This window comes from Varroa jacobsoni, unplaced genomic scaffold (genome assembly GCF_002532875.2).
Source record: "Varroa jacobsoni isolate VJ856 unplaced genomic scaffold, vjacob_1.0 scaffold_1384, whole genome shotgun sequence".
In the NCBI taxonomy this organism is placed as follows: Eukaryota; Metazoa; Arthropoda; class Arachnida; order Mesostigmata; family Varroidae; genus Varroa; species Varroa jacobsoni.
Genome location: NW_019214286.1, coordinates 1,642 through 27,784, shown reverse-complemented (window position 1 = coordinate 27,784; position 26,143 = coordinate 1,642). Strand labels below are relative to the sequence as shown.

The following is a 26,143-nucleotide window of genomic DNA, read 5'->3' as shown; positions in this document are numbered from 1 at the left end:
TGAAGGATGAAGGACATACTCAACAAAAAAATATGGGGCGGTGTCTCAAGTAACAGACACATAGTGACCCTGCTAAAAGTTCTCTAAAAGCTGCACTATACTCCCGTCTCTTAATGCAATTTATTACTTTCTTTCCAGTTATCTTCTGCGTAGTTCTCTTACTTAATTCACGAAAGCACCAAAATGTCACCGCCATTATACATCGACTACAGCTGAAACGAAGCGTGGCCCTCACGAAAGCAAAACATTATCAAAGTGTTACAGCCATTCGAGTCAATGCGATGTCCATTCGTTTGCTGGACACGTCATTTCATTTGTCTCCCAGCCGCAGAAGTTTTCTCCGCGCAGCTGTCCCTAACCAGAGACGCCAGATGGCGCCATGGTGCGGATCCGTTCAAACAGACGATATCTCGCTGGCAACCCTCGCCGTTAGGGAAAGGCGCCACGACTCCCAATCACCCCAGTAACGATAGGGGACTCACGAACCGCATCAACTAGCCCACGGAGCACCACCTATGGTGAATCATTTCAGAGCTAACGGTCAACGGCTGCAGCAACGCCTGATGCCGGAGTCCGTGAGCTTCTAAGAATTGAACAAGTAGTACGTAGCTATGTTAATACGTTACCCGGTTCCACCTCAGCCGTAGCACTCATACGGCGTATATAGTTCAGTGTGGTGATGCATTAGAAATTGTTCAACAGTGCCCTTCTCGTACAGCTGAAAAGGTGATTAACGGATATCGTACGTACCTTTATTATTTCGTGAGTTGACGGCCATCACGTCGTGACAGAAAAACGCGAAAACACTATAAATATTGGTGCGGAATTTCGATTCTGGATACTGCGTCTAACGCTTTTGGATACGAACTGTGGAAATTCAAATAAGACCTCGTGGCAAATGTTGTGGTATACCGAAAGGATATTATCCTTAGCTAAATGCGGTAACTCAGTCGATCGACGAGCCGTTCATCCTTTTCTACTGTCTAATAGTGCGTTGGTCATCACTTAAGGTTTTTGCCTGTCCTTCAAGCATAGCAAACGCACTTATCAGAAACAACACCTTTCATCGAACCCATTCCTCTCTGAAGCATTTTTTTTCATGATCTATTTTCATCTTCTGCGACTTCGTTGTTTCGAACAACTTTATTGTCACCATCATAATCTGCGTACTCTTCAGCACTTCGTTTGCCGGCTCGCTTTCCCGTCGTCGTTATCATTGGCATTGTCCCACACAACAAAACATAACGTAACAACAACAGAACGAAACAACAAAAGGAAAAGACGATTTCGTCAAGCGTCAGTCGTTTCGGGCAGCACATCCACGACTTCTGCCCTTGCAGCAGCGCCGACGGTAACCGTGACGATTCCCCTGTGTGATGGCGCTGATTTAGACCAGCCCGTCTAACATGCGTCGGGTAGACTAGCACTTCTTCTTTAGTTCTTCTCATCGTCGAACTCGTGCGGTGTCTCAGTTTATGCAGCTGTCTACACGATAGCCTGTTTGTCCGTCCTACCGTGCAGCCAGCGTAGCGAAACGGGGCACGACCCTATTTTAATTATTATCAGCCGGAGCACAAAAGCAACTTCTATACACCGATAGTGGCAAGTTATTGGGTAGCTCGACTGTTTACTACTTGACCCAGACTGGCTGATCGTCTTGGCTTATCCTTTTTCGACTCTTTGCAGCAGCTGCTAAACCGACTATTGCTATCGCAATCGTTGCTGATGTTACCATTACGGGAACCAGAAATAACAATAATAGAAGAGTCCAACTACGGCGAGTTCTGAATGGTACTTGATCTTCTCATGCGTAAGTTCCTGTAAGATGGTACCTGTGCATGTACGTTGGGTATACTGTTAATGACCGCCCTAGCGGTAATGCTCTGGGTTGAATACTGTGACAATTCACTGAGGTCTACTGAATCGGGGTCTTATCCGGCGCAGCGCGCCGTTATCGTTACTACGCATGATGAAGAAAATGTATTAAACGATTCAGCATATAACAACAATTCCTCTAACCGCAGTCGTTACTCAATCTAGCGACGCCATGATCGCCACTGATAACGACGTCGGCAACTGGAATTAGCCAGTCGGCAACATCTCACAATTTCACCTCGATCGAACTTCCTAGGCGGCAGAAAGCACAAGTAACGCAAATAAATCGAATTTACGCAAACCTGAGGTGTAGTATTTAATCAACGGCTTTAGGTTCTACAAACTGTTACCAAAATGGAAGCATCCTAATCCCAGTTCCCATATGATTATGATGAGCTGCGTTTTAACTAGACCTGCGCAGTCGTATTTCAATTAGGAGCGCATTATTATAGAACTTATAGCTGATAAGCCTACACCTGTTTAGCTTCATATCATGGAACCTCCGCTGTCGTGGAACAATGGATGCCGCCAAAGTACTCTAGGAGTATTCTGAGTGAAACGGTTAGGGAGCCAGAAGGCGGCTGACAAACCCCGTCCATTGATGGTAACACTGGTGGCCATCTTGGTGAGGCGTTATTACAGGCACCGTTTGTGATATGCGCACAAACGGTCGGAATGTTGTCCTGAGGCTGCTGCTGATTTTAGCAGCAGCCGGCGTTCACGCACAGGAAAAGGATAACAACCTTTGCTACCTGTCATCAGGAGCATCCTCGGTTACATTTACGGTAAGCGAGGACTTTCGCATCGGAGGTGAAATTGGCGTCGTTCAAGTGTTTGGCGAGCTAGGCAAAGGGATCACGTTGACAATAGAGAATACTGACGCGGTCACTTTCCGCAACAAGAGCCTAATCCTACAGAAGCAGCTAGACAAAGAGGGAGATTCAGGCCTTAGAGACATATCAGCTGAGGCGCTGTGCACCCCACAGAATGACCTTAGCATATCAATACCGATTAAGATTATTGTCACGGACGTCAACGATAACGCACCAGTGTTCCAGGCCACTCCATATGTGCTGAACGTGAGCGAAGCGACTGTTCCAGGTAGTGTCGTGTCCCAAGGTCTCATACGCGCGGTCGATGCCGACCAGCCGGGTAGCTATTCAACAGTCGAATACTTCATTGAAAGGTCTGAGCACAGTAAATACGTGGCATTCGAAAGTAGCCTCGACGGCACATTGACGCTAGTCGAAAAGCTCGATTATGAGACGGTGCCCAGCTTCAACGTGACGATACGGGCACAGGATCAAGGAAATCCGCCGATGGTCTCTCGGACTAATCTAACGATACACGTACTCGATGCGGACGATCAAAATCCGCGTTTCCTTCACGAGCGTTACCTGCTCAACTTACCACCAGAACCGAAGCTTCGCGAACCCCTCGACGTTTTGCCAAGTCGAATCCAAGCGACGGATCCCGATGAGGGAATCCGTGCACCAATCAAATATTCGCTCAGCTCAAACAAGGCCGAGTATTCGTATTTTGACATCGATCCCTATTCGGGTCAGGTGACACTCGCGCGCAAGTTGCCTGCAAACACACAGCTCCCAATTGTATTGGTAATCCGTGCCACGCAACGCAATGATGAAGAGAAGTTTTCGCTTACCACACTGACCGTAGCCTCATCGGAGTTCCTTCCGCACGAATTGAAGTTCTTTCAGCGAGAATATACGGTACCCTTGGTCGAATCCACTCCTCCTGGTCAGGTGATCTTGCGGTTGCAAACGACGAAGTCCACAGAGAAGAACCTCAAGTTTCAGCTCGTTGAGGCCGACAACGAGCGGAGCCTGGGTACGTTCTCGATAGGGACCAAAGGCGAGGTTTACCTTCAGAAGAGTATCGATTACGAGATTCGGCGCGAGTACATATTGACAGCGTTCGTGTCCGATGGAAAGGACCGCGATTTGACAAAGATCAACATAACAGTTCTGAATGCCAACGATAATGATCCTGTATTCGAGTTTCCGCAGTACACCTTCATTATGCCAGTTAACGCGAAGCCGGGTGAGCTTGTAGGTAAAGTGAAATGTACTGACGGTGACCGTGACGATCAAATTGGTTATTCGCTTGAAGGCCCCAATTCAAATGCGTTCTATATCAATGATCGAGGGGAGATTCGCCTCAAGAACATGGACCAAGTAAACATCACCTCTCATATGGTCATCGTGGCCACGGATAACGGGGTACCGCCCAGAAAATCGACCAGTCTAGTAACTATCCGTCTACCAGAAGTGGCCGCTGCATCGGGTCTGTTCCGCAACTCGGCGCTTATTTTGCCGGCAGCTTTTGGTGTCATATTAGGCATTCTCGTGCTAATCATCATCACAATGGTTTTCTATATTCTTAAAAACAAAAAATACAGAAACCATCTGCCGGTTGTAATCGATGGCAATGGCCTGACTGGGCACGGGCCTCTTCCACCACGACCTACAATTGAACCTCACAAAGTGAACACACCCAAGAAGCCACCAGGTGTGGAGAACCCAATGTTCGCAAGTGAACGTGAAGACACGTGGTCGACTAGCGAGCAGGAGGTAGCCCACGAAGGCTTCCAACGGCTGGTAACACGGCCTGCAGGCAATTCGCGAACGCCACGATTGCCCATCTCGGGCAGTACGAGTCGTATTCAATGGCCTCTAGGTTCAATTCCACGAAGAGTCAAGAAGCTCAGCTGGGAGGACGAATTCGCCAACGAGACTGCACTTGATCCCGATGTGAGCGTGGCTCCGTATCACCAACAAAGGCAGAACCCCAAAGATATTACTGTTTATTTTTAAAGCCGAAAAAAAAATCAATGCTTAGTAGTTTTAGCTATCGACAATTCGTAGATTGTAAATAATACTTTGACTAAATGCTCGTTGGATAGTAGTGACGAAAACCACTCCTGCAGCTAAAGGATGTACCGCAAAAAGAAACATCAGGTAGAGCTCGCGTAGTAACCTTGTATGGCTGAAGAATCTTCACGAGCATCAAAACACCACTCTATGAATTTCGATTTCTGATCGACTATGAACCGTTAAAAATATGGTTTCGCGTAAAGATCTTTCAGTTACTAATTGTCTTAGGTTTTTTGTTAGTTTGAATTTGTCTTTGTTGTTTTGTTTCGAATCTCGGTTTGGCATATATGATTTATGATACGCCAGAACGTCCAATCAAATGTACAGCTGTTTTACGCGATATATCTCAGAGAATCGTTTTTATTGCAATTGGACCAAAACACGTTGCATTATACAGCAAAGCACCGTTATAAAGATACACGCTTTCTGATACATCACGTCGTTTGTACAAGATCATCTTGTTCAGGTACACGAGGTCTTGATATATTAATAGTCCGCATTACACGTTCGCCTTTCCAAATTGCGCAGGGAAAAAAGACTTATCATATATAGATTTTCTCCCCTATTCGATCATACGTTTCCTGGGGACTTGCCAGAATGTTTGGAAGCTTAACCCTTCTCAATAGGTTGTCTTATAACTAACTATTTTTGTTACTGCCGTACGACCGCTGCTGACTTCAGTGCTTCTAAAATCCAATTAACATGAAAAACAATCCGCGAAGATCTAATGGCCTTTTGTATTAATTATAAGTGTCGCAGTAGTGGTAAAGACATAATGGTGCCACGTCTAGACGCTCGTACGTGATCAGTACTTTAAGCAGTAGGAGCCAGAATCAAAGCTGGTATAAGGCGGCCAGTCGAACGTGTCGGTGATCCAACGAAGCATGCTGTGAGAACATAACCCGTGCAGTAGTCGACGAAGCGTCAAAACTATGGTCGGATGAGGCCCACGGTCAAGAGTACTACATAGGCTGAATCTGAAAACAGGAAAAAGAACTAAAGAATCTAGTTACTTTTCGGTTGTGTGCGTAGGTAAGCTGACCGTAGCTGGTCGTCATCCGTGCGATGCGTTCGGCGCCCTACCGCTCACTGCGTTGTCTTATATAGGACGGTAGTCGTGAACTTTTTCACGTTTGGCACATCAGATAGAGCGAGCGACAAAAACAAGAAGCAGGAACAGAAGAAAGAGGATCTGCGATCCCAGTGACATCATCGCAGAGCACTATGAGGGCATCTCGCTATATGTTCACCCGAAGGTAAAGGCGGGGTATTGGCTTCATGGAACAGAGTAAATACGTAAAAGTATTGAATCCAACACAGAAAAAAGATCGAAAACCACCTTCTACGACTAGTAAACAGAATTACAAAGATTCGCGATAGAGACGCCGCTCCGTAATGTGATGGACATAGTCAGCCGGCCAGCACGGGCAGAACAAGAGCTTGGGAAAGATTTCCTTTTAGCGCTGTTGCAAACTTGCTTCGTCGGCACGAGTGACTCACCTCATCGCTGGTTTGTACACGGGTAAGCAGGCCCACCGCTCAACTTCATCACAGTCACAACGCACGACGCAGATCCTGGGAACAGAATACGTCTATGTGGCTATGATATATGGGATAACCTCACACAAGCAAATACGCACATACATATACAGCCAGAATAGGATAAAACTAGAAAGGCGGACAAGGAAGCATGACCGGAGGGCTGAGGTGTTTAATGGTGGTGAGACGCTCGTAGACGTAGTGCCATGGGTGTCTGGTGAGAACACGTGGGTCAATGACAACCAACAATATAACTTAAGCAGGCGACCACCGTACAGTGACCACCTCACTAGGGATGCCGATAGTGGTAACTGGGTATAGTGGTCGAGCTAATTCAATGTTTAGAGCAAACATGTTTAAGAAGTTCTCGTTGCAATATCGATAACGACAGTACATAAAGGCACAACATATGCAGGTTTATGACTACATATTATGCTAAATTAGCTGCGTGCAGTTTTGGCGAGCGTAAACTCATTAGTAAAGATGACAAGGAACTGGACCGAATCCGTCGACAGAACTTTTTACCTAGATATCTAGACCCATACGCTGAGCGTAAACTTATCTTGTACATACATTATATATATATAAAGACTTAGATAAACTAGTTGGTACGAATAGAATGTATCTTCCTGAATCCTGAGTGAAGTAAAGACCCTGCAAGAAGAAAACAAGTTCATGCGTCAAAGTGGAACGTGGTTAGAGGAGTATCAATACGCTTTTGTACATAAAAGTGTGTAAACGTCATATAAATACGATGTAATAGTAACAACAACTCTGAAGCGAGAGGTCATAGCCACCGTCAAATATGATCGACTGAAACATTGGCCAAACATAGTTTTCGGCAGACGCGAGTTCCACAGAGGATGGCTTAAATCGAAATGGGACATCCGTTGTGAAATATAGGGAAAAAATATATTGATCGTTGAATGGTATTGATGAAAAATCATGGTGTAATATATTTATTTTTTTAAAGTTGCTCGAGTGTGCTAATGCTAAAGTCGCGGTTACTTACATACGGACACGTTATGGAAAGCATACAAAGACAATTGATTGCTAATGGTGATCGGATAGAAGAAGAAAATAAATAACGCGTAAATTTTTTGAAAAGTCAAACAACGACAAGTTTTTGTGCGTGTCTTTATTGTCCTTCTATTGAGTGCCTCAGAAAAAAACACTTCGCTACGAATTATGAGCAAATATCTAGTAAATAACCGTACACGATTCAAGTGGTTTGTTTTTGTTTTCGCTGATCTGCCATAAACATTATTTCAGATCGAGTAGACTAATACGAACGGCACTGCAAAATTACGGAACTGGAAAGTTGAGCTAGTTTAAATTTCCCGTCTTGACCGCTATAACATTTCTATGTTTGTTATCAGCTGCTGCTGCTGCGGTGGGGCGATCGGCCTCTTTCGTCTCGTTGAATCAAGTGCAAATGTTTATCATTTTCTCGGAATAGCTGCTGACGGCAAGGCGATGCTGTGTTTGTCTAATTTTCGAAATATTGATTTGGGTGTTTTCACAAACCCGCCGGCACGGTATATTCTTTGGTCTTGGTTTGTTCTGTTGTTTACATGTCACACGATGACCGACCGCACCGAAAGCCAACCCCATCACCGACGGATAAATCGGAAGATTTGAAAAATTGAGAAGCAACTTCTCGTAAAATACTTTATTCGCGACTGCCAGAGATCAAATAGACCTTTCTGTAGTAGGTTACTAGAGGGGAGGCAGAAGTCCCTGCCAGCTTTCGAGTACCTGAGTTCAGCGCTCTTGAGATCTCGTTGGCGGATACGCGCGAAGAACTAGATGTCAGGTGTTATTCAACGTACGCTTATTGTGTTTATGAATGCTTATTTGTGTGATGAAAGATCATTAATGCTAACAGATTTTGAAAACCGAATTACATACAATGATATCTTCAATAGGATAGGGTAAAAAAAATCTGTATAGACTAGGTACTGAACGATGGATTACGGCGCAACATTGACCAATATACACTAAACGTCCTCCTATCACCGTTATGGTTAATATAACAGTCTGAATGGAGATAGATTCCGCCGATCGAATTGAAAAACCAGACCAGTAAAGATATCATCCAGGACTTTGTTTATAGCGTAATAGCTTGTAACAGGCCCTGGAACGAATTAATCCGTCCACTAATTAAGTGAAGTAGTGCTTGCGAACCCACAAGTCTCTGAAAGTCTTAACATGCTGCCTGCGATGCAGAAGCTTCCATATCTATTACATGGATGACGTTTCATGTAGCCAGCAGGTGTAGATCTCAGAAATGTTCTTCCATTTGGCTTTAACCAGTCGCCTTTAGGGCCGTTCATTTATGGCGACTCGCTACCGCAGATCCAAATACGAAGCGATGCGCAAAGATTTTTCTGTTTGCATTGCTACAATTAGGAATCGCCGTTTGCCGAGCAGGCAAGTGTTGTTGGGGAGACTCAGGGTACCTATCCGCCGATGCAAGGCACTATGTTCGAAAAAAAAGAAGAAAATTTACGGATATATATATATATATATTAGGGAGGGAGAGCCAACGCCCGCTTCCCTGTAGAAACAGCTTCGATAAAGATGTCGCACGAAAATTCCTCTACAGTTCATAGACGAGTCCCGAGCTGGAACAGGGCAGCGGTTGCAAAAACAAGTTGCAAGGGTAATCGAATGCAGCTGCGAAGTGTTGCGCTACCAGAAGTATCGGCATCGGGTCCTGCATAGCATTAGCGACTTCACAAAGACTTCACAATAGATGGAAGCGTTAAAGATTGCGGGTTACCGACAGACAGTTCTTACTGGCGCTTCTGCGGGGTTGCTCACAAGGGGTCAAACGGTGCTCAACGACGTCTGAGCGTCAATTTTCAACGGGAGCTGGTGCAGGTTGCGCTGCTAGTTGATACGGGCTCCTTGTCATCGTTACCGTTGTTGATATGGTAAACATGTTTAATATAGCTTGGCGTTATCATGACAACTAAGGTAACCATCCGACCGAGTACGATGGCGGATAAAACGGAAATGTTTATTATAACATGGCTTTTATTACTTCTGTTGCAGTTTTCTGCTCTGTAAAACGGAGATGATTACTTCCCCTTCTAACCCCAGCTCTACTAGACGACCTCAATTGTAGAATGTGTACGTTAACGACGCGGCAACACTCACCGACGTGTTATACAGCTACGGGCTGTATTCCTATAATGAGTCTCCGTTGGTATTTTCAAACGTTCGCGGTGGAACGCTGCACCCCATTGGATTTATGCGTTCGTTGACGCTTGCGTATGCACAAGTATCCATGTGAATGTGCGTGGGTCATTCGATGTGTTGTATCGGTTAGTGAGGTTTAAATGTTGGGGGATGACGCGGCAAACGCCGACGAGTGACGCGACGCTTACGACTGCGCCGTCATCAATGGATAGCGACGTACTGTGCTGACACGGTAGCGATACTCTCATTTTAGACACTGTATATGTGACGGTAGCAAAAAGACATTTAATGTACATGGCCGTCATTTTGTAAATGCGTACTAATGTCATTGTAGTTTCTGCTGTTTTGTTATGTCGTAGTCGTGGTTTTTATTTCGACTAATGCAGTAATTTCAATGTAATATGCCGCCATGCTGTGGTAATTATTGCACCTATCGGGCTCAAGCAAACTGCAGAACGTTTTCATGTTAAGAATAAGAAGTTTGTTGCGCAGCGGTACTTGATTACATAGCTACAGCTGAAAACATATACCTAATCGTATAGTAACTTCACTCTGTCAACATCTACCGTTTATATATAGTCATAGAAGAAAATACACCAAACGCAGTACCGCACCTTTGTCAACATTCTGTTGGCCGCTAGCTATAGCGATTTACAAGCTCATATTGAATTCTGACACAAACTATAATCAACTCACTTTCGTCTTAATTGAAAACTTTTCATTAAAAGTTAACCGTATCAGAATCCCTCGCGCTAACCTCCGGTATCGCGATTAGGCATTCCATTAGACAATGGGCTTCCGACGCAGGACGAAGTGTGTCCATGTCCGGGTTTGAAACCAGACGACAACGTGTCCTTAAGATTAGCGAGCAAATAGGTCACCTACAGAATCTAATTGCGTTCTATACCCTTACTCCACTCTTGTCTGGTTCGGCCGAAACTATTCATTCCCCTGGCGCCACCGTCATACAGGCCGTCACGTTCTTGTTTATGCCTATCTATCTTAATTGACAGCTTCTCTATCACCTGCTGTTCGCATATATGAAGCGACTGCTTGACGTTCTATCGCTTACCCTATAATTGTCATTTGCGTACCTGACTTCTACCCTGGTTGAGTAACAAAACCGCTAATAAACATCGAAAAAAGGGAAGATAAGGGCTTTTTATCGGCCTATTGTCGCTCCACTCAGCGTTGCAAAGTGTCAAGTTGGCCACACTGGAACCCGACGTAAACCGCTAGGAGCCATGTATTTAAGGACGATTTTATTATAACGATACAATACGAACAATTCGATTAAATGAGCGAGTGTGTTAGTTGGCTCATTTGCGCTTGTTGACGTCTGAGTGTTTCTTTTAGCATCATCTCTATCAATGCCAGCCACATTACTAATTATCCTTTGCCGTTTATTGGTAATATCATTCTGGCTTAGCCGGACGAAATCGGTGCGCAAAGCCGAAAACGGGGCCACTCGCTCGTATCTGCGAGGAATGCCCATTGTTAGACATTCTGCGTTAGACGATCGTCCCACACGCGTACAATGTATATACAGCTTTTGACATCCGTCGCTTGAATCCTGGGGTAGGCTCCGAGTGCAATGCGTCGAGCAGATTTCACACGACACCCGCATTAGTAACAGATCCGAGAGTTTTCCCCCGCAGCGAGGCGTTCCAGGGCTCCCAGAACCCGGGTTCGTATCAGTTCGGACACTGGTCAGGGGTACATCGGCCCTGATCGTGACCATCCAGCCTTCAATAGCGCGCCAGCAATGCACATCTCTTGATGGAGGAACGCTAATGGTTAATATAACAGTTCTTATCATGCAAGCCAGAATCCGCTGTGTCTGATCGTTACGATGTCTAAATACACATTAGTCTACATAATAACGTGCATGGATCGAAGACAGATGGATAAATGACTAGGGGAGATGCACAGCTATCAGACGTACGGCTAGGAACAGATACTCCGGGCTAAGCTAGCTGAGTCATCAATCTATTAGTGACGTTCGGTGTTGTGCTGAACATGATCCGAAATGATAATGTTCACCGAAGCAGCTGAAGTGGAACTACAAACTTCTATTGTCTTTCAAGAAGAAATGAGTTTGGCTGGATGCCTCTCATCGTTATAATACGTTCGCCCTCGTTAGGCGAACGAGAAAATCCCACGTAACAAGAATCACCAGACGTACGGTGGATAATTGGCATTGATGACGCAGCACTTCACTGTGACTCCATTGTGATAGCTATGTGTTGCGATAGACGGAAAAAAACATAACTACGCGAAAGTAAAAGGAAAAAACTACTTGACAAATAAAACACTTATTTCTAGGCCCTGTTAGGCTGTATCTGACAGTTTTGTCGGCAACAACGAATCACAACAGCTTATTTGAGGGCTGTTTCTTCAATTATTCGACAATGTTGAACACTCTATGAGAATTTGCCTGCAGCCGACAATGTATGAGAGAAGAGGTTCGTTCAGCTTAAGTAGCACAAGTAGGTAAACTTTTACTGAATTAGATGAATTAAAATGCAATTTAAATAGTCTTGATGGTTCTGTTACGACAGGTCTTATTTATGATACTAAAAAAAGACAGGCTATCAACAATTTAGCGTCAACTTAATTTTTTATAATTTCAAAGTCGAATAGAAGTATGTTTTTTCTGGTATAGCACATATTATTAGATTGTTTTGATTTATGTTGTGATGATATTTAAAAAAAAAACCGCAGGTCTAAAAAACCTGTCAACACTTGTGTTCAACATGGCGATACACAAAGTTACTAGTATTAAATTGTTTTTTCGCAAACCAATTTGACTATATCAGGAAATCTAGATTTTTGTTCTAACAATTACATAATTTCCTCGTTATTTTCTTTGCCAGAGGGCCAACTAAATTCGTCTATAAAATGGTGCCATCCAATACAGACATATCGCAATGCAGGCACAAAAAAGTGCATTTATCATGCAATCGTCTCAATGGCGACGAGTAGTATAAGCTAATGTGTCAGGACATCCTGAAGGACAATAGATTTTGGTTGCGTTCTGGTAGGCATATGGGTATGAATATTTATCAGGACGAATTTCATCGTTTACATGAATATGATTTATCGCAAATCTTTTGTACGTAAGTAATCAAATGTGCGGACCCCCTGTTTTAACTGTACGTCTCACAAGCACCCCGTATAAATGAAAGTTTAATTTTACCTGGTTTATGCCACAAGAGATAGTTTCTTGTGTATTATTATTTGCTTCAGGATTGGGCTTCTAAATGACGACCTCTGAAGAAATCCGAAATCAGTTTTCACCCGCTTGACTTACTGATCGAGCTGATCCTTACATCTAATGTTCTTGGATCTTTGTTGTATTTTGGAGCCATGGTTACCGTTTATCCCCAAAAACCCTGCCGTTGGAAATTTAATGTTGTGTGATTTTTATAATGAAATGATGAAAATCTTCTATAGACCTCTATAGATTTAGGTTTGTTTTTCCTGCCTTCCGTTACCAATACGTTCTCCAACCTTGTAAGACTTAACAACTTTTACAAACAGTCGGTATCTCCATTTTTACCTTTTCATAGGAATTTAAATTCATTTCGTTAGTCGAGCTTAACGATTCATACTTATCAGATTGAGATTAGACTAAGAACGCGCTTTTCGAATTGAAAGTACCGCTTTACCGGTAAGTATACGTTTTTTAAAAACAGACGTGTAAGTTTCGACGACTGATGTTTATTGACGTTAATCTATAAATGGCCATTTTCAGATAAGGCCAAAATCAGCGAGCCTCTCGCAACGGCCAAAATATATTCAAATCAATCAGCAAATCCGCTACAAAAGAAGCCACCCACGCAACATTTATTCTGTGCGTTTCTATACTTCGTTTCTTGCGTTAACCTGACTGTGCAACTGAGAGCAATAAGCAAGCTACCGTGTCAAGTAAGCGCTGTTAAAAAGCTACACAAATTCAAGGCGCGTAGGCCAAATTCTCGCCAAAAGTCATCGCCTAGCATCAAAGCAACAAACTCACCTGGTTCAGTAACGGTAGCAACAGAAAAATTGAATGAGTTCATGAAGTTTAAGAACTCTCGTCCTCGCCTATGTTTCTCTCTATCCGTTCATTGGGAGTTAGAGTAAAATAAATGATAGGGTCGCTGGGCCGCTACTGCACCATCGTCACCATCGATGCCTCAGCCGATATCAAAGTAGCGCGACCTGCCGCGCGCCAAATTACAGCTGACGAAATCAGCCAAAGCCGACGGTAAACGCTAAATCTGTTACGACCTGTCTCCCCAAAGGCGAAACGGCATGGGGAGCAATTAAAATAGCAACAATGACATCTACAACGTCATCGTTTACTGTCTCGAGTATTGTGACAAAGACGCTAGGGGCTCGAGGACCACCGACAGTCTATCGCATGGCGCCGTCCATTCTTCCGCGTCCATTGGACATGGTGATAACTAACAACAAATTTGACCAATTATTGACGATTGCCACGAAACCTTCAAAGGAACAATAATACAGGAATGGAGTTAATGGAAGCAGGGGAATTAACCAGTGTATTTAAACGGTGACGGTAACAGCTGCATAAAACTGCACGAAGAAATAGCTCGCGCTAGCGGTAATTTCTGTGCATCACGTAGAAGAGAATTGAAAGGTTCAGTTGGAACTGACGACACAACCCCGGAATCGGTCCACGGGCAAAGCGGCACAGAATAATCATCTGCATACGATTTTGTGTTATATGAAGGAATGGATCCTATCTGTACAGAGAGGCATTGCGTTATTCTGGCATATTTGCCCACTACACTCTACCCATAAATGAAAAGTTTTCAAGTGGCTCCATTTCTGTCCATAGCACGTCGTACGTAGGTGAGGGATGTTCTTTGTATGACTGAAACAGCAACAGAGACCCTTTCTGAGATCGCCTTGTCAATTTTCTGATATAGTCATACAATGATGCGCATTAAGCGTTTTTTTTGAAATCCGGTCAATAATTAAGCTTTTGAATTATACCATAAATCGAAACCCTGTAAAACTAAATGATGTACTTTAAACAATAGCGATCAACCGTAGCGGATTTTTATCTGTGTATCCATCACTTGTTTGATTAGCTGAAAGCAAAAACAAAGAAACGTAAAACATTTTTTGGAAGTCACAATTATTTTTTGACGCAAAATAGATGTGCGAATTTTTTTTTCTTTAATGACTCATGTTATATAGCGTAATCGCAAAAAAAATATCCATCGATCCAAAAATCAGGTCGGAATCTGAAACACAGAAGTTGTACGAGATCTGATCTGATCTGATTTTGCTTCGTTATCTGATCATTTTATCGAACTTTTCGATCACCTAACGGTCGACGGTATCCGAAAATCAGTTCTTTAAGTGACTCCGTCAACGCGCTTCCAATAGCTGAGCCATTCCTTATAGGACCATTGGACTATGATCTTTCATATTCATATTAGTCTACCTTCACCTATAACTTTATTTGTTTATTCCTATTAACAAAAATACTGCTTATGATGACCCTCTAAAGCAAAGCGAGAAGTCCTAATAACGATTGACCTAATCTGCATGCGTCAATGTTTTCCGAATCAGGATTCAGTCACTCGTTATATGCTATGAACATCTTTGGAATTATAATATAAAACTAATAACGAAGTGTCCTTCAACTATAGTAACCTGCATGTTGTATTAACTTGCAATTGTGCCAGTTTAGCTGTCCGGCGCGGTATAAAAACAACTTCAGATATTAGTCGGAACCTAGTTTCCCACCCGAACCTAACCTAGACAACTGAGAATTGATCTTCGCTTCAAGGCAAAACGAACGGCGCTGTTATTCTAAGTTCAACACTACGCAAGTCCTGAACATTGTCTCATTTTTAATTGATTACTAGAACAATTTCTATAGATAGATAGATAGATAGATAGATTCAGTGGAAGAATCAATCCCCATGTTATTCACACTAGACGTTGAAATCATTGGTTATGGATTATTTTTAATTCAGTATGAGTTTTTTCGCCAAACCCTTCGCTCATCGCCTTTGTCGACATGAACGCGTGTGCTATCCATTTGCCACAGATGAACAGACAACTTGCCAGCCACGTTTATGAAGCTCACAAAATTTGCTTAATTTTATTTCCCCACGTTTTCAATCTCCGATTTACTTTTTCCAGCTGGTATCCGATGAGCTGGCCATGTTTGCTGCCCTTGCTGCCAAAACAGCTTGTCGCAATCGTGCAACCACCTAATAATGATAACAACAACTCGGCGTCCGATCGATCAAAATCGTTTCGAGTCAGAGCATAGCCAACGAGAAGAGCTATAGGCCTTCGGGCACACCGTAAACATTCGACTCGCGAATGAGACATCGTTAGTCAATCACCCACTTCGAGAGCTATTGGACCAGCCATCCGTATGGCGATCTAGCCACCACTAGTTACTTTTATCGTTCGACGTACGTACCGAACACGAGGATCACGGTCAGTACTTTGTGTCCTTGCCGCTGTTCCTATCACTACTGACGTTATTTAGCTGTTGCATAATCATGTTGCCTTCTACCCTTTTTTTTGGCCGCCCAGGCACAAATCGCTACAATTTGGCTACAACGTTTCACTGTAATCGTGACGACAACAGCGAGATACGACGTCGGCGTACTAGTAGGGGCATCGGATGGCAGACGAGCGATGTTATACCTAGAGGCACGGGGCCATAGGGGCTTTACAACCCGGACAGGAGCTGATACTGTGAAAGGCCAAAGGACGAGCAAAGCTACAGTGGTACGAAGAAGACGATCGGGACTAAATGGGTGCCAAACTCGTTTTCCGACTATATTTAGTCGGTAGAAGGTACCGGGGCGGAGAACGTAACAGGACGTACTCTATGAAACAGTACGTGTCGTTCTGTGAGTGTCATTAGCTAACATTTGCTGTATTCAATTTGTTGACCTTTGTTAAAAGTTGGGCCAAAATAAAAAGGGGCAATTAGATATCGGCTTTTTCGATTAGCAGGGATAGACGGTTTGACCGATACTTCTCCGGCAGAAAAGTAATAACATACATATGGGAGGTAATAACTAAATGCCACATATGTTTAACAAGAAACAAGCAAACTTGTTATCAAAATTAATATCCTTTTCGTGCTTCTGAGAAGCTCACGTTTGAAGGTACTGTCCGTTCGGCGAATGCTGGATTGTGTTGAGATTGCGTACAGAAAACGTTACCCATATAAGCATCTCTTTTTGATGTTTGATGGCTGAAGGACGAAACGTCGGAAAAATAACTAACAAGTACATCAGCGCTATCCGCTAAAAATCTTATAGATACGTTAATACAATTGCGTCGTGCAGTGCGTAAACACCGGTATTTATTATTAGGGACTTGCAGGGCAAATGCAGTCTTAACGATGCTTCACTTAGCACGTGCTTTGTGTAGTTCCAGCAATGCTGCCCGTCACAGCATCTCCAACCCACTCGCATGATCTAATGCATGTACAAATTTGTAATGAGGAGAGGCACACAAACCCAGAAGCTAATGGCATCATAAGTTGTAGGAATATAAACGATAAGTATTTTTTTGAAGATGTATCCTACGAGTTTTTCTGAACACTTTTCGACACTGCGATATCCCCGACGTTTCGCAGGAAAAAAGTGAATTTAATTTTTTTGTTATAACTGATAACCAAATGTTCGTCGTTTCCTTATACTTCTGCTATACCGGGACTGGTTAATCTACTACCTACGTAATTAGACTTTTGTTTAGCATGGTTCCCAAACGTATGTAAGCTCCCAATAGCTCGATTCGTCACTGGGCTATTGTTGAAATATAGCGACTTACTTTCTGGCAAACATGTTTCTTGATTGTAGTTTCTATGTGTGTACTTTACACGCCAACTGCGAGCTTGAAAAGCTAGTTAGTAGATATCATTTTCGATTTACATAAAAACAGGTCAGCAGACGGTTAACCGTTCGTAACTCTATATAGCATATATATTTCATTTCGAATTCCCCCTCCACGAGGCTGTATGCTGTTAGGTTTATTGCAACGGCAACGACGGAACAGCAGGTATAGTATCAGTAATAAATGTAGCTTTTCCCTGATGATTACCACCTAACAATGGGTGTCCAAGGCGCTAACTTCTAGCTGGAGCAATTGTTATAGTAAAAAGTTCAGCTTGGAAAACAGGACATGCACTAACGTATCTTGCTGTCGTATCATGGTAACGAAATACATACAGACCTGTATATTTGATATTTCTCGCTGAGTCTGTGTTAAGATTCTTGTGGTTCTGATGGACTGTGGACTGATGTGGCTACAGGATGACCCTCGGAGTGGAATCAAAGCCACAAAAACTAGAGAAAAAATTGAAAACTATATCTGCTATAACAATACACATATACTGTTGCCGGCGATTATGTGTGTAGCTATTAAAACTGTATTTATTATAAATAAGGTTCATTCATGTCGAACGAATTTTTCGTCCATCAGCTGCTTCCTTGATTAATATGACTTTTTCTAAACTTCTTCTACTGCTAAAGTTTCTTTTAAACAGACAAATTTGGCTCATATATAGTATTCTGAATGGTAAAAAGCCAGTAAAGGATTATCAATGTTGCAAACCTTTTCGCGGCAGGTCTATTTCCACATTGCAACGTTTTATTTTACAATGTTAAAAGCTCTGATAAAATTACTATCCAGTCACAGACAGAATTTTTCCGCCAGCTCAGACTGCACTTGTTATCCGTCACGGGTCTTTGTTATCAAAATAGGTTTAGTCATTTTGCTGTCAAACTTTTTTGAGATATGGCCATTGGATGGCCAGTGTCTGTCAAATACTTGTTTAACCTATCTGCTAATCATGAATGACTGGCCGTCAACAGGCCAAAAAAGTGATGATTAACTTTACATTGGCCGACTGTTGCGGGTTTTGTAGATTTCATTATCAAATTCAGATTGTATAGATCGATTTCCTTGAAAGTGCTACGTGAGCAAAGGTTTAACGCTCTGTTTTGACGCAAAATTGTGGTTCTAGGTTTTTCTTGTTGGAGCATCCGGCAATTTTAGGTCTTCAACCCCACGCGTTCTTAATTTGTTGTGTAAAGGGATCAAACTTGTTATCTCCGAGTTGGAAAAGTTATTCCAAAACACCCTAAAAAAGTTCGATAGTGCCGCATTCAGGGTCGAAGGTTAGACAAGTCCGATGAGCAGCTAGCTAGCTAGCTAGCTAGATAGCTAGCTAATAGACACAACAAAACAGAATTAAGTAGTCACACAACTTTTATTCGCTAGAAGTAGTTTCGGGGGGCAAGATTAGCAACATGAGCGACAAGAGGCTCTCTTCGGGAAGAAAAAACCAGTCGCGGGCGTGCGAAAGCATGACGTCGTGTTGAAACCGCTTCCTTGAAAACCATTCCCTGATATTGAAATCAAGATACACCTAATTTCTGGAGTAATTGCATTTGATTTGATCGTTCGAAGCGGCGTATCGATGTACTAATCAATTCTGAGTGTCATTTGACGTGGACGCGAGACAGCATTAACTCTATTAGGTGACGTGATGGATAAAAAGCAAACTTGGACAGTGTCATAACAAAAAAAAAAAACACCAAATTTTGGATTTACAATATTTTATGTGAAGCAACATTTTGAACAATAGGTAGGTTAATAAGTGTTAGCTCTTCAATTATGAAAGAAGACATTGTTTCTGTATAATTGGATGGACGATGAACTTCACCCGTTGCAGTAGATCTGTTGCGTACCGTCTGCGCTTTCTAGAACAGCCGATCATTATATTAATTATCCAAATATTATTGCACTATGATTAAATGCTATAAAAATTAAAATATAAGCGGGCATTTGGCAACTTAAATGTCCAATCTAACACGTCTAATATTTAGCTCTAGCATAATTACGTATTACTCGTTATTTTGTTGTTAGATTAGCATGTAACGTATTATAGCATGAAAATAGTTGTAACTGATGGAAAAGTTCACCCTTAAATAACTAACTTAACACGAGAAGAACATTATCGGCATATGTATGATAAGCGGTTACGCACGGTAATGGCAGCTGTAACAGTAATAAGATGAAAAATTCTATGAGTGATTAAGCCTCTTTGACAGACATGGCGCCATCACAGTTGAGCCAGCTGTTTATAAAAAAAAAATTTCTCCCTTATGTATTTTTCCTACAACTCGAAACATCCTGTTTCGTCATCTCGACCAGATAAAGCTAACAAGATATCTTTTTTTTTTTTCGTAAGCAGTAGAATTCAGCAAATCAGACGCTACGATGTTATCCGTTCACTTCAGCGTTTGCGCGACCTCCGCGAAGTCGTTAATTTTGACAAATTTGTGGGCGAAAAGTATGATCCCGACACGATACGAAGACGAAAAAAGGAAAAGTGAAGGACCTTCGTTTATGACGAATCTTCGATAGAAATAATCAAACGCACGAGAAACGGCCCACTAACGACCTGAGGCTGCGTAGTCGGCCACTACAGCTCACAGGACAGGGTCGTATGCTCGAAACCTACCGGTAATTGAACAACCACAAGAGTACCGATAGCTAAAAGTGAGCAAACTTTTCGCCAAGGAAAAGCTTTCGAAGCTTGTAGGGATTCTCTTTAACAACATCAAATGTTTGTTTTTTAATGGCAAAAACTGTACTATTTTGTAAGCGAATTGACGATAAAACGGTAACGTGGAGCGACGAGAAACTTTTCTGTGACTAAAGGGGTTAATTATTTGACCTCATAGGATGCATTTACGTAGATGCGATGCATAAGTGAGGCAATATCTCGATGCTGGTTTATTGAACGTAGTGTGCCAAGGATCCTTACCTTTTTTGTTTATGAATGTTAGATGCGTTGTTTTTGTACATAATAAATTTTTCCTCGATCACCTAGTTTCACATCGGATATCTGTTCATACGTACTATATAAAAAAAAAAATGAAAATATTGTTTATCTTTCCCGATTTTAATATTTATATCGTAAAAAAATGCTTTCGTTTTCTAAGTCCAGTCCTTAAACCGTTAGATCTTATTTTGGGCGGCTAACTCCCAGCGCAACACGAACTGTGTCTTTGCCTGAATTCAAGCCTAGACCACGACATGTCACTAATATGTGTTGTCCTGCGCACTGTAGTATAGTACATATAGCGTAACCAATGTCAGTATAAAATTCAACATTTTTTTTTGTAGGAGACTAAACATACGAGTGTTGGTTCGAATGCATTACGTAGACCCTTACGTCATTTTTTCCCAGTACTGACGTAAAACAATATGTGTATGACGTGGCTAAAAGAGACTACTGGTTACCAATCTAATTTCTGCCAGCTGAAAGGACACGGAAATGTCAACATATATAATATAGATGATTAAGGTAAAGCCGTCTTGTCGTTGACGGTTTGCTACGTATGAATTGCCGTTGCTGGCACTAAAACGGTACAAAAAAGAATTGTCTGGCTCTCTCAACATTCGCAACATGGTCCTCCCTGCACAAAACCTATTTAACCGAAGTGACACATACGGAAGATCTTATTGTTTCTTTTTATCTTATATATTTATTACGATGGTTGACTGTTGACCTGTCTATGCGTCTGTGTGTACAAAACGCTTTCCATGTCTTTAAATCGTTTTTTTGTGTACGCTAATGGCACAATTTTAATCCACACTCTACTAACACGCGATCGCCGTTGGACTCCTGTTTCAGGAGCGGGAGGGAGGCTCGATTACTTAACCATCCAGTAATCAAAAACAACGTAGGGATTCAGATAGGGGAATACTGATTCCGTTTAACCTACATGCATCTGCGTGCCGTTTATGGCCCATAGTGCTCAATTACGTGGCGACAGTCTGACTTCGCAGTACCATAATGTATCTGGATTGCGAGCCGTCATCGCTGATGTGGAATAGATACAATGGAAAGAAGATGCACGGTGGAAGAAGATACTATTAGATGCCCAGTAACCATGCTAGAACTGTTACTATTGTAAGGCTGTTTCAACAGCGCTAGCATTCATTGCACGGAACTACGTCACATGGACTACTCAGCTGAAAGGACAACGTGACTATATGGCCTCTTCAACTGTTCTGTTTTTGTATATATAGTGTGTGCGCGCGAAGGCCTTTCTACCATTCTGTCGGTGAGCCTTTACCGGTACCAATGACCATACTTAATATGTGCCCAAGAGCACGTAGTTGTCATGGAAGCTTCATTAGCGCCGCTTGTTCAGTTGGCCAATACAAAGTATAACCACGACAGGATCGACTGTAACAAAAACATCAAGTGCTCCCTGTCTCTTGAGTTTTTTTTTGCAAATATATACAATGCATACACGCATATCAATGGCTAATGCTTGTATACTTAATGCGTGTTCGCACAGCGTCTGGGACCCACCATATCGATACCATTACCTTTAGGCTTCTGCAGTCTCCTTTAGAAGCGGGTGAAGACGCGGTGCTCGCCTGAAACCAACTCGACCAGCTCCGGCGAATTTCGCCAACGTCTTCTACCTCTCGCTGCCGATTGGTCCGTCTACAAGTTAGTTACGTTAGTGCTAGTTGCAACTCGACCCTGTCTTTGCTTGAGTTTGGGCCGTTGACTTTACTAGAAGCAAATAGTTGGATTGTTGACGCGGGACAGCGGCTGACCTTAGAGTAGACCTCACTCATCCTGTCTGCATACCTCTTTCATGGGGCAGCTAAGGAGCGGCCATTACCTCGCTGCTTTTCAGTCTTTCATTGTCGCTACTGGCCATCACTATCAAGCTTGTTGGAGCTTCCGCCTTGCCTTACTGTTATTATGAGTGCTATGTCTTTGTATAGCAAAACGATGCAAAGGGCTTTTGAGGTCCGGATACCCCGACGGCCGGTGGGTCATTTTTGCCCAGTTTTGCAAATTGATGAAGCGGAGCACCACCCAGGTAATGCTATCTATTAATGTGTAGCCATGCCGGGGCTACGAATACACACGTGATCGGTTAGCAAATCGATACCTGGTGCTTATGCTCAACTACTAGTAACGTTTGGTGAGACAAGGACATCATATTGAAAATTAAATGATAATTGATTTGTGAGACTTCAACAAAACCTGTTTGCGGGATGATCGTACTATACGTCGATGGTGCAGACTATTTTTATATGCCTTATACTATTCGACGAAGAAAAGTCGTGGAAGGTAATTTGGTACGTTTTTATACTGTATATATAAATGTAGGTTTTGTTCTTTACATTATTACGTTATGAAACGTTAATAGTGCTAACTACAAAAGTAGATTACTCTTAACTTTTGTTTGGTGGATTTAAAAAATTATACACTTTCCAAAAAGCCAAAATGCTTTTTGTGAATTATATCCATGTCAACAATAGGGAGGATCGGTTTACTCGAGCCTTTCTTTTTGTCTGTAAACTATATTTTGATTTACCTGCATAGACAGGAAAATTTGTCTAGCTGTCACATTTCCTTGAAGTGTCTTTAGACAAACGCATACTAGATAGCTACAACGCTGAGAGTGCCATAAGGAAGCATAGCCAGATTTTAATTTTTGTTACCGGAAGTTTGCATTGTCATTCACACGCCTGCAGATATAACATATAATTGAAACAATTGAAAAAATAGGTAATGAAGTATATACAACTCTTTGAAGATGTGGTAAATTTTCTATTACTTCTCCTATGCATCTGAAAAATTGTTGAAAAGGTCAAATGATATCTAATGTTCCATCGCGCATAGCGGCCATACAATGTCAACGATTGCACCCCTATTTTGTTCCATTTAAGAACTGATTTCTGTAATTATCGTTTCGGGCAAAATGTAGAGCCGTTAATGCAACACCTTGGCTCACATTTGCTACCGACAACCTATTCCTGTTTAGTGCAGTAACAAGATTCCGTGGGCATGTTCATGGGTTGTGAACGCAAACACCCATTACGTATTCGGTTCGTTTTTCTCTATTATTAGTACGCTGGAATTATTAGATATATTAACATAATTCTCACAATTTTTCCGTATTATATTTCGTCCGCGGATTTGTTCGACGCCGCAGCAATGAGCAGTCTGTTACATGCCGTTATGGCCCCGTGTTTGGATGTCGTCTTTGCTGTTGGTAGTTCCGGTGACGTGAAGGCCATTGTTGATTACCACGAGGGGCGGTGTCGGTACGTTGCGATTGTAGAAGCCGCAGACTATACGTATTACCTGCAAGGGAATTTTTGTTTTTTCAAAATATTTTGAATTTCAAAATAATATCAAATCACAACAGTGGCAACACCGACAAAAAGCTGTTAGGGGTGGCGTAGTTTACAGTTCTTCTGATAGCGCCAGAACTTGTAACTGAATTAGGCTGCAAAGCACGGATTGTGTGCGGCTACTGGGAAAACGATGAAAAGTCTAGCTGGGCATTTGTCGAAAATTATTTAAATAATGGGTTATTTTTTGAAATTTTTGGGCCATTTTGTTTCGTCAACTAAAAATCTGGCGGAGATAAACTAATTGTGTGATTCATTACTACATGATGAGGCCGTCACACATTATATTATTATCAAAAAAATTCAAAAAACTCAGTGCTTCCATCGCATTTACTTGGCTTGTTTGAAACCTCGAAATTGACTAGTAAAAAAAAAAAAAAAAAGCTTACAGGTCTAAGTAGCTTCCATGACGAAATGCCACCAGGTCAGTCCAGTTAATATTATTATTTACTTAAGCATGGTATTATAACAATGACAAGGTGCACATTTAGAATGCATCGCTAAAAATCCATACAGCCCCAACTGTCGCATGTACATTGTAATGTTTGCAGAAACTGGCTTTACAACGTTATTAAGTGAAAAAAACAACAATAACAAGTGCTTTCTTTACCGCAGTTGGTAGGGATGGTAGACTATGTTCTCACCCAATAAAAGAGTCCATCACACTTCAGCAAGATGATGACGACGACAACAAAAGCTCTCAGCAATTCATCGTGACGATCTCATTGGAAAGATTTCAAAAACGTATGGACACATTCTACAGAAATTAAACTTATAGTACTGCTACGCTAAAGTTCGATAGTAATTACATTCAATCATATGCTACCGATGCTGGAGATGATGAGCGGCACAGTCGATAAGAAAAATGTATAGGTAGAAGTCATTTCTACGCGTATAAAATGATGCATGTTTAAACGAATGTTAGTCCAAGAGAAAAAGTTTTCTTTACGACATTGCCAGACACCATTTCTAATAGCGAGATAAAAATACATTTAAGAACAAAAACATTAAACTCCATGCTTTGTTAGATAAATAGACCCCCCCCCCCCCCTATAAAGTGTTTTCCACTATTATACGTGTGATTGCTTGTCGATTTGTGCATGATTACAATGGCTTTTAGAGTTTCGAAGATCAATCGGCTTTTTCATGGAGATACTTACTTAGTTAAGACAGTTTTCTGAGATATTCGAAATTGCCATGCGCCCTTTTAGATAAAGTAAAAACTAGACCTTCCCGATGGGTCTCAGCCCATTTTATTCAAACTTTTTCAGTTACGCATAAAATTTGAACCGATGCACGGAAACTTAAGTTAGGTTCGAGCCACTTCTCTTTTTGAGTAAAATTATACCTACTAACATGGTAGTCGTCCGGTGCAAATTTGCTATGGCTATTGACGCCGGCACATCCCTCAAGCCTGTGACTGTGTGCAAGTTAATTAGATCAACATCGCTCCCCTAACGCGCCCGAATCAGACTAAAAACAGGTACGTTCAAAATGATGTGTGCGCGTCTCTAGAATTATATGTACAAACAGGAAATGGCAAATTTCTTATTACCGCCTAGGGCGGAGGATGTAGATCACTACGAGGACTGAAATAAAAGCACAAGCTATCCGAAGACAAGAGTGGCTGTTTTTGTTAGTCTTCATTTCTACATAACAATAGCATGGTGGACTGGTGCGTCGGTAAGCAGAACCAACTCACAAGACGCCTAAACGAAAAACTTCTTGTCTAGATGTACCAATAACGCAGGCTTATGCCTGCGTGCGCTAAATAAGTCTACGTGCTGAGTTGTCCTTATAATGTATGTCTAGAAGCTAAGAAACCTAACGTTTTGTTACTCTGTTTCATTTGCCTCTAAAAATATCACCCTAGGTCCTGAAGATCCTCGGTGAATCGTTTGCAGCGGCGCGCTTTCTAGTACCACAGCATAACATTACGTTCCGCACGGCTTGTTTGCGTTCGCATCGGGCATCGAGTGCCATAAACCTTGTGGTTTTGCATTGCTGCCTACAGCATCTGCTTGCAGAGCTCGCGTCGTTCAGATCATTTGAAACGAAAGACACAAAACGAAAGAGAAATCCCTGTAGCGTCACCCGCGCTGCCAGTCCTCTCCTCTCGTCGACTCACCTTTTGTTCAGTGGCGTTGCAAAACAAGAGAAAAAAAGAGACAAGCAAACGCAGGTCTATCAGATTCACGGGCATCGACTTTGTTTGCCAGCAGTTTCGGGTCCTGAAGGCCAACGATCAAAAACCATCGGAAGCTACTCATTCAGTCGGCATTGCTCTTGACAAAACAAATAATAACAAGTATTTCTTTTTGCGTCTTTGTCACAGTGTTTTTCGTTTCTTGGATAGGGTCAGTTGACTTGTTTGTGTAGTCACA

At 42.2% G+C, this 26,143-nt stretch overlaps 1 protein-coding gene and 2 long non-coding RNA genes across 3 annotated transcripts; all 3 read left to right on the top strand.

Moving 5' to 3' along the window:
• The first annotated feature begins 494 nt into the window (after positions 1-494).
• Positions 495-7,433, top strand: Cad96Cb (protocadherin Fat 4-like Cad96Ca). The gene has a single exon (XM_022848998.2). The coding sequence runs from the start codon at positions 2,532-2,534 to the stop codon at positions 4,707-4,709; it is 2,178 nt and encodes a 725-aa protein (XP_022704733.1). The 5' UTR covers positions 495-2,531; the 3' UTR covers positions 4,710-7,433.
• Positions 7,434-15,178: 7,745 nt separating this feature from the next.
• On the top strand, positions 15,179-16,496 carry LOC147752253 (uncharacterized). The gene is made up of 2 exons (XR_015314578.1): positions 15,179-15,370; positions 15,687-16,496. It is a non-coding gene; the product is annotated as an uncharacterized LOC147752253 (long non-coding RNA).
• Positions 16,497-23,577: 7,081 nt separating this feature from the next.
• Positions 23,578-25,892, top strand: LOC111269414 (uncharacterized). The gene is made up of 3 exons (XR_002685755.2): positions 23,578-23,669; positions 24,375-24,503; positions 25,633-25,892. It is a non-coding gene; the product is annotated as an uncharacterized LOC111269414 (long non-coding RNA).
• Positions 25,893-26,143: the final 251 nt, after the last annotated feature.